This window comes from Talpa europaea, assembly GCF_964194135.1.
Source record: "Talpa europaea genome assembly, chromosome: 4".
Taxonomy (NCBI): Eukaryota; Metazoa; Chordata; class Mammalia; order Eulipotyphla; family Talpidae; genus Talpa; species Talpa europaea.
This window is the reverse complement of record NC_140070.1, coordinates 70804555-70820666: the sequence shown is the minus strand read 5'-3', so window position 1 is coordinate 70820666 and position 16112 is coordinate 70804555. Positions and strand designations below refer to the sequence as shown.

Sequence of the window (16112 nt, the reverse complement as noted above, 5' to 3'; positions counted from 1 at the left end):
CCACTATTATTTCCACCCATGATGTGTTTCTGTCTCTCTGGATCCGCATGAAAAAAAAAAAAAAAAAAAAACTCTCACTCTTAAATATGTGACACACTTTATTGATTAAATCACAGAGACATCTATTTTCTTGTAGGAAAAAAGGCCAGCTATATATCTCAATAACTTCTTAACTTACTTGGAGCCATGATCTAGCTTTATTCCTTACTGAGAAATCCTTCCTTGCAGTTCCCTGCAGTGGCCCTCAGCTTTCCTCCCACCCTTTTCTAATCAGCCATCCTGCTTTGTATGAGAATGATTAGACTCAGCTCAGGGACCTCTCCATAGATGGGTGGGATAGATTATAGATAAATAAGTCAACCAGAAGGACGACTTGGAGAAAATTTTCAAAACTTGGTATCTTCCATAAGATACTTTTTTTCTCTTTATTGTAAGAGCTCACTTTCCTATACCTACTATAAAATGTTTATAATTTTATTTACCGACTTGAAAAAAACAAGACAAGTCAATCTCCAGTGAAACTGATCTCTATGTTTTCTTTCTAGCTTATTTCAGAACTCTTCATCAGACAATTAGATCCTTCCAACACGTTCAGTGCAGTCCAAAATCATAGAAATGATTTTTCAATCTACCATGTCATTCAAAATTAGTACTTCACTTTCATTGCTCTTTATATTACTCATAGGTTAGCTTTTCTTTTTTTTCAAAGCACATTGACTGTTTCAAGATTTTTTTTCAGTATTATTATCTAATTAATAATTACCCAATAATTAAATCCATCATAGTTGTATTAAAGAGCACAAATGAATATGATTATTGTTGACACTATAACTAGCTATAGTCACTGGAGTTTGAATTTTCTCCCTTAGTAGAAATGTTCCACACAAATACAACCTATCTAGAAGCACATTGAAAGTCAGCTATTTTTTGCACCTAGCTAGGCAAGAAAAGACTACTGGCTTCAAGAGTCAGGAACCTATCAGATAAATCTTTGAGGTGGAAGAGAGAAGGAGCTGGTTTAAAGGCCATATGGTGTATAGAGAGAAATACTGTGGGAGGTTACTGCAGTGGTTACCATAAAAAGGCATTTAAAAGGGATGACAAAGGACGTCCCCTGGTGGCGTTGGAGGTTGAGCGCAGCGCTGTGAAGCTGTCAGCAGCCTCTGCAGCGCCGGTTCAATCCCTGATGGCCGGAGAAGGTCTCACATGGTGCGGCAGACCTCTCCTGTCGCGCCAACTACTCCCCTCAGCAGTGTATTTCGTCAGTCAGCCTGTTCTGTTCCCCACTCTATCCCTGGTGACTCCTCTCACTCTCCCATGCATCTGGCCTGTACCCCAGTTCTTTTTTTTTAACGATTTTTTTAAATCTTTTTAAATTTTTTTTTTAAGATTTATTTATACAAGCACTGGGTACAGTCAGATGCGCGGGAGGGTGAGAGAATTCACCAGAGCCAGAGCGGGGAGCAGAACAGGTAGAAGGACCGAAGTACACTGCTGAGGGGAGCAGCGGGCGGCAGGAGAGGTCTGCGCACCATGTGGGACCCTCCTCTGGTGGCCGGGGAGCAGCCGGGGATCGAACCAGCACTGCAGAGGCTGCGGGCAGCTTCGCAACCCAGCGCTCAACCGCTGCGCCACCAGGGAGGCCTGTACCCCAGTTCTTGTATAAATAAATAAATCTTTAAAAAAAATAAAAAGGGGTGACAAAAACACATGCTATCTTAAGAACTGAAAATAATAAGTATGGTACATAGGGGTTTTCCTGTGCGGCTTTCGGTGTGATTTGTCTTGAGGTAAGATTCAGTATGGTACTCCTTCTAACCTGCAGTTTCACTTGCTATGGTGACATTTATCTACAGTCAACCACAGCCTAAAAATTATAAACAATAAGATATTTAGAGAGAGAGAGAGAGAGATGCCACACTTATATAATTTTTGTAGAGTATATTGTTACAGTAATTCCATTTTGTTATTCCTTACTGTAGTTAACTCTTACTGTCTAATTCATAAATTAAATTTTATCACAGTAGAAAAAGTCAGGCTGACCTATTAATTAGCTTAAGTTATGTTAAGACAAAACCTCAATGCAGACTGAAAGTTTCAGGGAAACCGATAAACATTCTCAAGGCCACAGAGGCCACACACCTGACTTATGCACCCTAGATAACCACTTAGAAATCTCCTGCTTCTGTACTCCGTTTGCTTTCAGATTGCAAGTGTACCCCTGCTGAGACAATAAATACAGTCCTTGACTAATTTCTGGGGGCTCAGACTTTGGAGAAAGATTTCCTTTGGGCCCACCTGCGTCAATAGCTTCCCTTCTCCTCTTTGAGCACTGCCTAGGTACCTGACTGAATCCTTCCGTAACAAAAGGAGAAAACACCATATGTTTCCTGTGAAGCTTGGAACCTATCCCTGAGGGATGGGGGTGACTACTGCATTGGGGTAGGCTTGTCTCTGGTAACAAGCAGTCTGTGAGTTACCCTCTCCCTACCCAGATTTCTCAAAATATCTCACAGGCAAGGATTAGGTGTAATTTATGATTCGGTAAGAATGAAGTCAATGTGTTTTCCTAACCAAGGGCATATTATATTTTGAGACTTTTCATTCCAACTGTGGAATGATAGACTCTGGCCACTCTTTTTTTTTTAAAAAAGATTTATTAATTTATTTATACAAGCACTGGGTACAGTCAGAAGCGCAGGAGGGTGAGAGAATTCACCAGAAACTCTGGCCACTCTTAAAGGAGTTTCTTGCAGCAGGAAAAGTTGGGGGGATGGATAGAAGACCTCTTATGGAACCTCTAATATACTGCAAAATAGGGGACTCCCCTAGTGGCGCAGGTGGTTGAGCACAGTGCTGTGAAGCTGTCCACAATCTCTGCAGTGCAGGTTCGATTCCGGTTGGCCAGGGAGATACACACATGGCGCAGCAGACCTCTCCTGTCTCGCCCGCTGTTCCCCTCAGCAGTGTATTTCAGTCGTCTGCCTGTTCTCTTCCCCACTCTGTCTCTGATGAATCCTCTCACCCTCCCGTGCATCTTGCCTGCACCCCGGTTTTTGTATGCATGAATAAATAAGTCTTTAAAAAAAATACTACAAGATAGGTTGCTGCCTCAGTAGAGTAAGTCCTGGATTCTTTTTTAAATCTTAAAGTTACCATAAAAGCATTTACCTTCCTCATAGGCAGTTCTAAAACCCTGTAACAATTAGCAAAAACAAACAAAAACAAACAAACAAAAAAAAAAACACAAAAAAAAATCCCCCAAGCTTCTAGTAGTTGAAAACTGAGTAAAAGGGAAAAAGCATGCACCTTTAAGGTTGAGGACCTTTATAATGTAGGGTGAACACATGAGACTGAAGTCTATGGCAGGAAATACTCAAATCTCCCTTTCCATCCCTCTATACCTGTCCTTTGCTTTTTACAGAACATTGTTCTTTTCAATTTTCAAATATTAAAAAATAACAAATAAGTACCCACCACAGAAATCTCTTGTTAATAAACAAAATGAAATCCTGCCATTAAAGTTGGGTTCTGCTATGATCTTTTCCTCATTTCCTTGACTCCACCCTCTTCCCTAGGCAGCCACTATCGAGAATATAGCAATTATTTCCTGTTCATATTTTTATATTTTATTACATATATAAATATCTATGCCTTATGTGTATATATATGTAATTTGGTGTGACTGAAAATTAACAAATGGTATCTTAAAGTTTTATTTGGTTTCTTACTTCTTAATAAGCATCACGACTTTCTATTTATTTATTTCCTTACATTGTAGTTCATTTTTGGACAATATTTGATTTCTCCCCTCAAGTGTAGTCCCCATAGTTCTTCCTGTACCACATCACCACAGTCCCTTGTACTCTCCCCTCCCTTTTATTTTATTTTTTATTTTATTTTATAAATTTTTTACATCATTTTTCATTTTTGCACAATGTATGCATTTTCATCTTGGTTATAGTCCCTGTACAATTCCCACCCCCCTTATTTTGAGCATAATTCCTCCCCCTGCCCGTAGTGTACTCTGGCTTATAGTTGCTTGTTGATTTTGATTTTTACTTTATTATAGTTAGTCTTTCTCCTGGTTCCTTATTTAAGTTTTCTAAATTCCTGCTATGAGTGAGACCATCCGGTATTTTTCTTTTTCTTTCTGGCTTATTTCGCTGAGTATGATCCCTTCTAGCTCCATCCATGCTGCTGCAAATTGCATGAGTTTATCTTTTTTGATTGCTGAGTAATATTCCATGGTGTATATGTACCACATCTTCTTGATCCAGTCATCTATTTTTGGGCATTTGGGTTGTTTCAATAGTTTGCCTATTATAAATAGTACTGCTATAAACATAGAGTTGCAGGTGCCCTTTTGAATTAATGATTCTGTGTCCTTTCGATAAATACCTAGGAGTGGAATTGCTGGATCATATGGAAGCTCCATCTTTAGCAGGTTAAGGAATCTCCACACAGCTTTCCGTAGTGGATGGACCAGCTGGCACTCCCACCAGCAATGCAGGGGAGTTCCTTTTTCTCTACATCCTTGCCAATATTTGTTGTTGCTAGTTGTTTTTTTTTTTTTTAATATGTACCATTCTCACTGGTGTAAGATGGTATCACATTGTAGTTTTGATTTGCATTCCTCTGATTATAAGTGATGCTGAACATTTTTTTCATATGCCTGTTGGCCATTTGCATTTCCTCTTCGGAGAAGTTCCTTTTTAGCTCTTCTGCCCATTTTTTGACTGGATTACTTACTTTGCTTTTGTTGAGTCTCATCAACTCTTTGTAGATTTTTGTGATCAGTCCTTTATTGTTAGTGTTGTGTGCAAAAAATTTCTCTCAGTCGTGGGGTATCTCTTTGTTTTGGTTACTGCCTTTTGCTGTGCAGAAGCTCTTTAATTTGATGAAGTCCCAGCTGCTTATCTTTGCCTTCACTGTCATTGCCTTGGGTGATGAGTCTTTAAAGATGTTACTGAGGTGTATGTCATGTAGTGTTTCGCCTATATTTCCTTGTATATATTTTATGGTTTCAGGTCTTATGTCTAATTCTTTAATCCATTTTGAGTTGGTTTTTGTGCATGATGTGAGGTAGTCGCCAAACTTCATTCTTTTGCATGTAGTGATCCAGGTTTCCAGCACCATTTATTGAACAATAAATGCTTTCTTTGCTCCATTGCATATTCTTTTCTCCTTTGTCAAAGATTAGTTGACTGTAAATCTGTGGGTTTATTTCTGGATTTTCTATTGGGTTCCATTGGTCTGTGTGTCTGTTCTTGTTCCAATACCATGCAGTTTTGATGATTATGGCTTCGTAGTATAGTTTGAAGTCTGGACGTGTGATGCCTCCATTCCCTTCTTTCTTTTTTTCAGGAGAGCTTTGTCTATTCGGGGCTTTTGGTGGCTCCATATGAATTTCATCAATATTTGTTCTATTTCTTTGAAGAATGTCATTGAAATTTTTATTGGAATAGCATTGAATCTGTAAATTGCTTTTGGTAGGATGGCCATTTTGATAAACTTAATTCTTCCAATCCATGAGCAGGGGCTATCTTTCCATTTCTTTGTGTCTTCTTCTATTTCTTTTAACAATGTCTTATAGTTTGTATAGGCCCTTTACCTCTTTTGTTAGATTTATTCCCAAGTATTTGATATTTTTTTGTTTCAATTATAAAAGGGATGGTTTTCTTGATTTTTTCTTCTTCAGATTGATTGTGTATAGGAGGCTACTGATTTTTGTGTGTTGATTTTTGTATCCTGCCACTTTACTAAACTGATTGATTAGTTTGATTAGTTTTTCTGTGAAGCTTTTGGGGTTCTCTATGTACATTATCATATCATCTGCGAATAGTGATAGTTTGACTGTTTCCTTCCCTATTTGGATTACTTGTATGTCTTTCTCTTGTCTTATTGCCCTGGCTAGGACTTCCAGTATTATATTGAAAAGCAGTGGTGAGAGTGGACATCCTTGTCTTGTTCCAGACCTTCATGGAAATGCTTTCAACTTTTCACCATTGAGAATGATATTGGCTATGGGCTTGTCATATATGGCCTTTATGATGTTGAGGTATGTTCGTTGTATCCTGAGAATTTCAAGGGCCTTTATAATAAATGGTTGTTGTACTTTGTTGAAAGCTTTCTCATCATCTATCGATATTATCATATGGTTTTTTAATTTCTTTTTGTTTTTGTGTTGGATTACATTGATTGATTTTCAGATGTTGAAACATCCTTGTGTCCCTGGAATAAATCCTACTTGGTTGTGGTGAATTATCTTATGGATACATTGTTGGATTCTGATAGCTAAAATTTTATTGAGGATTTTTGCATCAGTGTTCATTAGAGTGATTGGCCTGCAGTTTTCTTTTTGTGTGTTGTCCTTGTTCGGTTTTGGTATTAGTGTAATGTTGGCTTCATAGAACATGTTTGGTATTATCCCTTCCTTCTCAATTTTTTGGAAGAGTTTGTGAAGGACAGGCACTAGTTTGTTTCTGAATGTTTGGCAGAATTCATTTGTAAATCCATCTGGTCCTGGGCTTTTGTTTTGGGGGAGGGTTTTGATTACCATTTCAATTTCACTGCTTATAATTGGTCTGTTCAGGTGTTCTATTTCTTCTTTATCTAGCTTTGGGTGACTGTAAAGTTGTAGGAATTTGTCCATCTCTTCTAGATTATTTAACTTGTTTGCCTATAACTGTTCATAGTAGCTTCTGATTATTGTTTGATTACTGCTGTGTCTGTTGTGATTTCTCCTCTTTCATTTGTGATCCTATTTATTTGTGCTTTCTCCCGTTTTTTTCCTTTGTGTGCCTGGCTAAGGGTTTGTCTATTTTGTTTATTTTTTCGAAGAACCACCTTTTGGTTTCATTGATCTTTTGGGTTTTTTTTTAGTTTCGATTTCATTTATTTCTGATTTGATTTTTATTATTTTCTTTCTTCTACTGGTTTTAGGGTTTTTTGGTGCTCTTTTTCTAGTTCTTCGAGCTGTGAGATTATGTTGTTTCTTTGAGTTCTTTCTTGTTTTTTGATGTGAGCCTCTATTGCTGTATATTTTCCTCGTGTTACTGCTTTTGTTTCATCCCATACATTTAGGAAATTGATGTCCTCCTTGTCGTTGAATTCAAAGTATTTTTTAATTTCTTCTTTGATGTTCTAGTTAGTCCTGTGGTGTTCCGGTAGTGTGGGTTTCAGTCTCCAGGAGGTAGAAGGGTTCCTTCCCTTCTTTTAATGGTTTATTTCTAGTTTGATGCCTTCATGATCAGAGAAGATAGTTGGTATGATTTCAATCTTGGTGTGTCTGCTGATGTTTGTCTTGTGTCCCAGTTTGTTATTGATCCTGGAGAATGATCTGTGTGTGCTTGAGAAAAATGTGTACTCAGATTTTTTTGGGTTTAGTGTGCTATAGATGATTGTTTAAGTCCATGAGCTCTAGATCCTTATTTAGAGCTTTAATATCCTTACTTATTTTTTGTCTCATTGATCTATCCATTGTTGATAGTGGTGTGCTGAAGTCTCCTACTACATACGTGTTTTCTCTGATATCTGTTTTCAGGATGATAATAGTTGTCTGATGTATTTTGGTGTGCCTTCATTTGGTGAGTATATGTTAATGAGTGTTATTTCTTCTTGAAGTATTGTCCCCTGAATCATAATGTAGTGACTATCTGGGTTTCTTTTTACCTTTTTGAGTTTGAAATCTGTTTTATCTGATATTAGTATAGCTGTTCCTGCCTTCTTTTTTGGTCCATTTGCTTGTAGGATTGTTCCATCCTTTTACTTTCAGTCTATTTTTATCTTTTGTAATTAAGTCATTTTCCTGGCGACAGCCAAAGGTGGGGTTTTGTTTCTTAATCCAGCCTGTGACTCTGTGTCTTTTTATTGAAGAGTTTAGTCTGTTTACATTTAGAGTTAATATTGATATGTTAGCATCTGTATTTGTCATTTTGTTTGTCTTTTCTCTGGTTTTATTTATTTTTTTCAATTAAAAAATTTTTTTTTGTCTTGTTTCATTCTTATTCATCCCTCTGTTGGTTCTGGTTTTCAGACTCCTTGTAGTATTTTTTGGAGTGGGGGTTCAGTCGTAATGAAATTCTGGAGTTTCTGTTTGTCTGGGAAGGTCCTTATTCTTTCTTCATAGAGGAAGGTAAGCTTTGTGGGATAGAGGATTTTTGGTTGGCATTTGTTGTCTTGGAGTTTGTTGACTATGTCCCTCCACTTTCTCCTTGCCCGTAGTGTTTCTTCAGAGAAGTCTGATGTCAGCCTGATTAGTTTTCCTTTGTATGTTATCTGTTTCTCCCCTCTTGTCAGCTTCATTATTTTTTCCTTGTTTTGGATTGTTTGGAGCTTTACTATTAGTGTCTTGCTGTATTTTTCCTTTCATCATGGAAGTTTGGTGTTCTTCTTGCTTCTTATATGTCTATTTTCAACTCCTTCTTCATGTTTGGGAAGTTGTCTTTAATTATTTCCTTGAATATTTTCTCTGTTCCTATGTCTCTCTCCTTTCCTTCCTTTCCTCATGGAGTCAGATAGTTCCCAAAGTCTTCATTCTTTTTCATTTGTACTTCTCTTTCCTTTTCTGTTTGGTTCTTTTTATTTCTGTCTTCGAGAGTACTTATTTGTTCTTCTGTTTCATCTATTCTGCTATCACTGCTTTTCCCAGAGTTCTTTAGGTCCTCCATTAATGCTTTGATCTACTGCATTTCTTTCATTTTTCTCTTTAAGGACTCAATTTCATTCTTCTGATTGTTGATTTTTTCCCCCTTATGATTGTTTTCCTTTATGACTTCTGCCAGTTTTTTAATCATAGCAATTTTAAATTCTCTTTCTGGAAGACTCAGAAGTTCTTCCAAGTCACTGTTGTTGCAATCTAGTAGGTGATTTTCTTTTTGTGATGTGTCTTTTCCCGAGGATTTGCTTCGTTGCTTGTAGTTTTTCTTCTCCCTGCTGCTTGTTTTCTAATTTGTCCAATGCATTGGAACACTGTGTCACTGGTACTGGCTGGCATCTTTTTGGTGTGCTTTTTCTGGGATGTTTGAAACTGGTGGTCCAATTGAGTCAAATACTATTATGCCAGAAGTCCAGTAGAGCAGTGGTACTATGACTATGTTAATGGTTGCTGTCACAGAATATCTCCTCCTTCTGTATTAGTTTAATTCCAAAGGTGTGTCATGAGGTCCCACAGACTACCCTGGAGGTGGGGTGGCTGGATATCCCAGCGTCTCCAAATCGCTGGATCCCCCTCTGGGCTCCGACTCCCTTCCTGACAGGTCCTGGCTTGCAGGGGTCTTCAGCTCACCTCTGGCTGTGGGGGCGGCCCTTTCCCAATTCCACACAATCTCCATGGGTTCTGGAGGCAAAGATCCCTATTCTAAAATGGCGAGTCAGAAGAGCACTTCCCTGTGCCCGTGGTCTGTCCTGGCAGTGGCTGGATTCCCCTCTGGTTCCATCTGGGGGCCAGACAGGGCCCGGCATGTGGGGGCTTTTCAACTCACCTCTGACTGTGGGGCAGCCCTTTTCCAGTTCCAAGAAGTCTTAGTGGTGACAGATGCAAAGGTAAAGATCCCCGTTCTAAAATGGCAAGTCATCCCCCCCCCAAGTTTTGACCCCTCTAAACACCACAAATTTGAGGTCTGTCTACTTTAGCACATATTGCTCCAGTTCACTTAAATTATTATATAGTTTTCTAGTTCATGAACATAGCACAATTTACTCATTCCTCTACTGACTGACATTTAGATGGTCTCCCATAGACCTGATTATCAACAACCCTATCATGAACGTTTTTGAATATCCTACTCTGCACACATGTGACAGTGTCCCCAGAGAAAAATCTGGCTTTTGTAGTTTCCCAGGAACAGAACATTAAGTTGTACGTAGCAGAAAAAAAAAGCTGTTGTTTAAGAAAACTTGTTAGGGGATCTTTGTTAAGAATAAAGACCCTGACTTATTTCACTGAACATAATTCCTTCTAGCTCCATCCATGTTGCTGCAAATGGCATGAGTTTATCTTTTTTGATCACTGAATAATATTCCATTGTGTATATATATCACATCTTCTTGATCCAGTCACCTGTTTTTGGGCATTTGGGTTGTTTCCAGGTTTTACCTGTTGTAAATAGTGCTGCAATAGACATAGGGATACAGGTGGTATTTTCAATCAATGTTTTTTTGTCCTTTGGGTAGATCCCCAGGAGTGGAATTGCCGGGTCATATGGTAGCTCCATTTTTAGTAGACTGAGGAAACTCCAGCAGTTTTCCATAGTGGTTGGATCAGTTTGCATTCCCACCAGCAATGTAGGAGAGTTAGAAGGAATTATGCTCAGTGAAATAAGCCAGAAGAAAAAGAAAAATATCAGATGGTTTCACTTATAGCAGGAATATAGGGGAACCAAATAAGACATCAGTGTAAAAAAATAATAACAGTACAAAACACAACAAAGCAAAAACAGACAATTACAAATCAGAGACATACTACAGGGGAGGAGGCAGGAGAGGGATCAGAGGGAGAGAGGGAGGAGCACAGGGGACTGAGGTGATGGTGCACAGGTGCATTGGTGAAGGAAACTCTACGGGGACTACACCTGAGGGGGTGGAGGGAAGCAAATATTGTTTAAAAATGAATGATGCAAAAAATTTTAAAAAGTAATTATTAAAAAAAATAATAAAGACCCTGAATCCCAGCAGCTCTAAGAAGGAACTGGGCTCTATAATTTACAGGCTTGTGGTTATGACAAGTTAGTTAAGCTCCCTGGGTTCCATTTTCCTCATATATCATTGAAGACAATATTAACCACGTTGGAAAGGTGTGAGTGAGGTGTTCAGAATGTTACCCAAAATTATGCCACTTTGGCATACTGAGTGTTTTGAATTAAAGTCAGTGCAAGAAGCACACCAACTCTGCTTTGTTCTCCTGAAAGCAGGAGGGACATCTCCCTTGTGAGGACATGCTCCCTTGTGTCAGCAGGGTAGAAGACAGTTTTTTGACCAGATGCAGGGAATTTGGGCCAACAAGGCTTTACAAAGAAACCCTGTTCAATGAATTCACAGATTCCTAGTTACCTCTCTCTCCATCATGTATTAATCCTAGCCCAAAGCCCTTTGTCTTGTCGATTCTTCACAAATATATTGTTTCTTTGTCTAAAAGGTACAAAAGCCTTTTTAATATGTGCCATTCTCACTGGTGTAAGATGGTATCTCATGGTAGTTTTGATTTGCATTTCCCTGATTACAAGTGATGTTGAACATTTTTTCATATGCCTGTTGGCCATTTGCATTTCCTCTTCAGAGAAGTTTCTTTTTAGCTCTTCTGACCATTTTTTGACGGGATTATTTTCTTTGCTGTTGTTGAGTCTCATCAGCTCTTTGCAGATTTTTGTGATCAGTCCTTTATCATTAGTGTTGTGTGCAAAAATGTTCTCCCAGTTGGTGGGGTTTCTCTTTGTTTTTGTTATTGTCTCTTTTGCTGTACAGAAGTGTTGGCGAGGGTGTGGAGAAAAAGGAAGTCTTCTGCACTGTTGGTGGGAGTGCAAACTGGTCCAACCACTATGGAGAGCTGTGTGGAGATTTCTGGACCTACTAAACATAGAGCTTCCATATGATCCAGCAATTCCACTCCTAGGTATTTACCCAAAGGACACAGAAACATCAATTCCAAAGAACACCTGCACCCCTATGTTTATAGCAGCACTGTTTACAATAGCTAAGCTTTGGAAACAGCCCAAATGCCCAAAAATAGATGACTGGATCAAGAAGATGTGGTACATATACACCATGGAATATTACTCAGCATTCAAAAAAGATAAACACATGCAATTTGCAGCAACATGGATGGCGCTGGAAGGGATCATGCTCAGCGAAATAAGCCAAAAAGAAAAAGAAAAATACCGGATGGTCTCACTCATAGCAGGAATCTAGAAAACTTAAATAAGGGACCAGAAAAATGAATAACTATAAGAAAGCGAAAATCAAAATCAACAAAAACTATGAACCAGAGACACTTTTTGGGGGGTGAGGGGCTAGAGGGGAGGGATTGGGGTCAGAATGGGGGGGGGTTGCAATTGTATGGGGAATATAAAAATAAAATTTATTATTTAAAAAAAATAAAAGGTACAAAAGCTTCCTGCTCTGGTGACTTCTTCAGCTCTCCATTTTTTACCCAAGGTGCCCATGTATATGTAAAAATTCATTAAAATTCATATGATTTCTCCTGATTGTCTGATGTCAGTTGAATTCTTAGGTCCAGCCAGAGACCCAAAGAGGCCGAAGGGGAATTTTTCCTCCTCTACATGAGGTTTCAATGAGACAGTCCATGTAAAACAGCCCTGTGGCTGACACATAATCTAAATAAACATTAGCTACTATTTATGATCATTATTGGTATTTTAGTGGGGGAAGTAATATAAATTATCACCTTGTTGGATATATTTGCTAACCCTGCATCTTAGCCTGTAAAGCCAGTTCAAATTTACTGATGTTTAGACACAGAATTACACCCACTTAGGGCGGGAAGGGCCCTGCAGGGGAGCGCAGTGACAACCAAGGAGGGAAGCAGTACCTGGCACAGTTTGTTATCATCCAGAGCCAAGACCTCCAGGTTCTTCAGAGTACAGATCAGGTCTGGACAGCGCTCCAGCAGGTTCTGACTGAGATCCAGGAAGCGCAGGTTGCACAGCCGCCGGAAGGAGCGCGGCAGTTTCTGCAGACTGTTGTCATGCAGGTAGAGCAGGCGCAGCGAGGTCCACCTGCCCATGAAGCGCGGCAGCTTCTGCAGGCGGTTCCCACTCAGGGAGATCTCCGTCATCTCCGTGAGCTCGAGGAAGCTCTGCGGAATGGAGTGGAGGAGGTTGTAGGAGAAATCCAGCACCGACAGGCACTTACATCTGCACAGAGAGTCGGGTAGAAAAGGAAGGTTGTTCCGAGCCACAAAGAACTTCTGCAGCCCTCTGAGCTCCCCCATCTCTTCTGGGATGACAGTCAGCTTGTTCTCATCCAAGTCAATGGTCTCCAGGTTGGAGAGGAGACAGAGCTCCAGAGGGAAAACTTCAAATTGGTTTTGCTTCAGGTAGATCTCCCTGAGCTTGGTCTGGTTTACTATTTCCTGGGGCAGAGCTTTCAGGTAGTTTCCACTTAGTCCTAACAGCTCGAGATGGTGAAGGGATTTGCAGAGGACACTGGGGAGCTCCTTCAGGTCAATGTGGTAGAGCCGGAGCTCCCTCAAGGTACGAATGTTGCTGAGGACCTGCAGGGAGGCAGGCTGGAGGGGATTGTGGCTCAGGTCCAAGCCCTCCAGGCATCTCAGCTTCCCCAGCTCCGGACACAGCTTCCTCAGCTTGTTCCTGTTGAGATACAGGATTCTAATATTCTTTAAATGCTGAATACCCTGGGGAATTTCTTCAATCTGGTTATTTTCCAGATGCACTTCTTCCAATTCTTTTAATATTAAGATCTCCAAGGGAATGGTAGTAAAATTCAGATTAGAAGCATCAATGAAAAATATTCTATCAGAGACCTGTTGTGGATTCCACTGATGAAATTCAGAAGACCATTCCACTGGTATTGTTGCATCATATGACATACTTTCGTGCAAAGTTGGTATATTCAAAATCTGAAATATTGTGAAAAGAAAGAAAAGTCAGAATCTACCTGCCACCAGACTTGGTATTCTTAAGAGAGAATTTAAATTTAGTTGATTAAATTTGGTGCTTGAAATTATGTCACAACATAAAATGTAGGCTTTTGTGCTTTATTCTGGGAGAATTAAAGTGTAGTTTCCTCTTTCTCCTACAACCATTCAAACAGGTTGATTCACATGGGAAAAAAAAGATAGCTTAACTTGTTTTTTTAAAAAATGACTATTTCAGAGAGAGGAGATCAAATTGTGGTGAAGAGATGTTGGATAAAGTTCTCCCATAAAAACAATTGATATGGAGAAATAACGGCGAGTTCCTGGGAGGACCCAGATGAGTTAGAGAAACTGGGTGATGCTGGTGATTCACCCAAACATAGAGGAAAATTGGAACCACAGGGGAAGGGAAGAGATAGAAAACCATCGGAATTCTTCTCCCTTCCCCCACCCACAAAGCTGGCCCACATCATCAAGCAGAAAATGTGAAATGGAGATCAGATACTGGAGAATCCTGAGACATCTGAGAGCTCCTGACAAAGACAGGTGGGCAAACGGGGCCTTGGAGCAGACACACGGCAGCACTGAGTGCGGGCCCCTTTGTTGAGGTGCGTCCCTCCTCCCCCCTCCTGGAGACTGGCGGGACCATTTAACTGGTCACACTTACCAAAGGGAAAGACATCCAAGGGATCCTCATAGGACTGGTCCCTACATTGAGGGCCTCTTGGTACCCCAAGCCCTCAGGTGGAAGGAGGCCTCAGGAGCCTCATCACCCACCAATAAACTCATGGGCCCAGAAAGAGTGCTGATCCTTCCACACCCAGAGTGGCAGTTAATCCACACCCTTTTGTGTTTCTTGTTTTTAATCCTCCCTTAACATGCTACAAGGGAAGTAGAGGGCCCTAGGAAGACTATCCTACCCAGCCCTGTGGTGCTCCCCAGCAGACCAGACTAAAACAGCAACGACTAGCTCACTGGGAGCCATCAGAGTCCTGAGAAGCAATTCTCCCCCTATCTGTGTTTATGTTTTATTGGTCAGTTGGTTGTCTGTTGTTCCTTTCCATCTTTCCTATTTCTGTTTCCTGATTCTTCTATTTTTTTCCTCCCCTTGAACATTACCATCACTACTTTCTCTTTTCTTTCTGTTCACTGTTCTTCCTCTTCCTCTTTCCTCTTCCCCCATCTTGCCCTTTCTTCTCTCATCTTCATCTCTTTTACATTTCCATGTTATCCTCCTCTTTCCTCTTATCCCTTCTGTCACTGTTTATTGTTTTTGATCCCAGTATTATTCTGAGACATGCCCTGAAGGACCTAGCAGTTGAACAGAAAATACATCTCGACCAGCCTGCAGGCACTTCCCAGTGTACTTGGCTGCAGCGTGTATCTGGAGGTGCAGTGCTCCACACAAGACTTTTGACTATTGCAGGCTGAGATATTGGATCCTATCCTACATAGTGGGGGCCTAAATGCAGGGGCTCCTGAAGAAAATCACAGCTCAGTACAACACCTACCATAATAGAAGAGCTTCCGAATATGTACCGAGCCACAGTGGCTCAGACGCTAGGCAGACACACTCATGCCTCAACAAGAAAAATCAAAAGTCATGCCCACAGCACCAGTGGTACAGGGACACTACAAACAGAGCAAAGTCGAAGGCTGACAATGGGAAGGAAGAAAAATACAAATGATCAAGTAGGCCCTTCAGGAAACAATGCACCACAAAAAAGAAAGTCAACCTACAGAATCCAATAATGTGGACATGGAAGAATATCTCCACCTAATAAAAGAATTTAAAAAAAAACATAATGAAAATAATTAAAGAGCTAAGAGAAAATGCAGAAAGAGATAAAAGTATAACAAATGAACTGAGGAAGAAAGTGAGGAGTTGTAAAATACCTAGAGATTAGTGGAGGAGCTAAAGAATTTTGGGAAAAGCCATGAAAATAGAAAAGAAGAAAAGGAAGAACAAAGATACAGACATAAAAAGAAACTGAAAAAAAGGGAAAGAGAAGTACAAAGGAAAAAAAATGAAGAAAGACTTTGAAAATTATCTGAAACCATGAGGAAAGAAAATGTAAGTCATAGGAATCCCGGAAGGTAAGGAGAGAGACAAGAGAGAAAGAATTCAAGGAAATAATTAAAGAGAACTTCCCAAGCATAAAGGAGAAAGTGAAAATAGATATACAGGAAGATAGAAGAACACCAAGTTACCACAATGAAAGGAAAACTACAGCAAGACACATAATGTAAAGTTTCCAAAGGTCCAAGACAAGGAAATAAATGAAACTGATAAGGGCGAAGAAGCAAATAACCTATAAAGGAAAACCAATCAGGCTGACATCAGACTTTTCTAAAGAAACACCATGGGCAAAAAGTGAATGGAGTGACATATTTAACAAACTCCAACTCAACAAATGTCAACCAAGAATACTCTACCCTGCAAAGCTCTCCTTCCTCTATGAAGGAAAAACAAAAACCTTCTCAAACAAACAAAATC

At 39.8% G+C, this 16112-nt stretch overlaps 1 protein-coding gene across 1 annotated transcript in view; it reads right to left on the bottom strand.

Annotated features, from left to right (window-relative positions):
• The window catches only part of LRRIQ4 (leucine rich repeats and IQ motif containing 4), a gene marked incomplete at both ends in the record, with an annotated part of 30824 nt that extends 17257 nt beyond the window's left edge, over nucleotides 1-13567 (bottom strand). The window contains one exon of the mRNA XM_084232629.1: nucleotides 12548-13567. Within this exon, the coding sequence (XP_084088755.1) occupies nucleotides 12548-13567 (1020 nt within the window). The remainder of the gene's footprint in view (nucleotides 1-12547) is intronic.
• Nucleotides 13568-16112: the final 2545 nt, after the last annotated feature.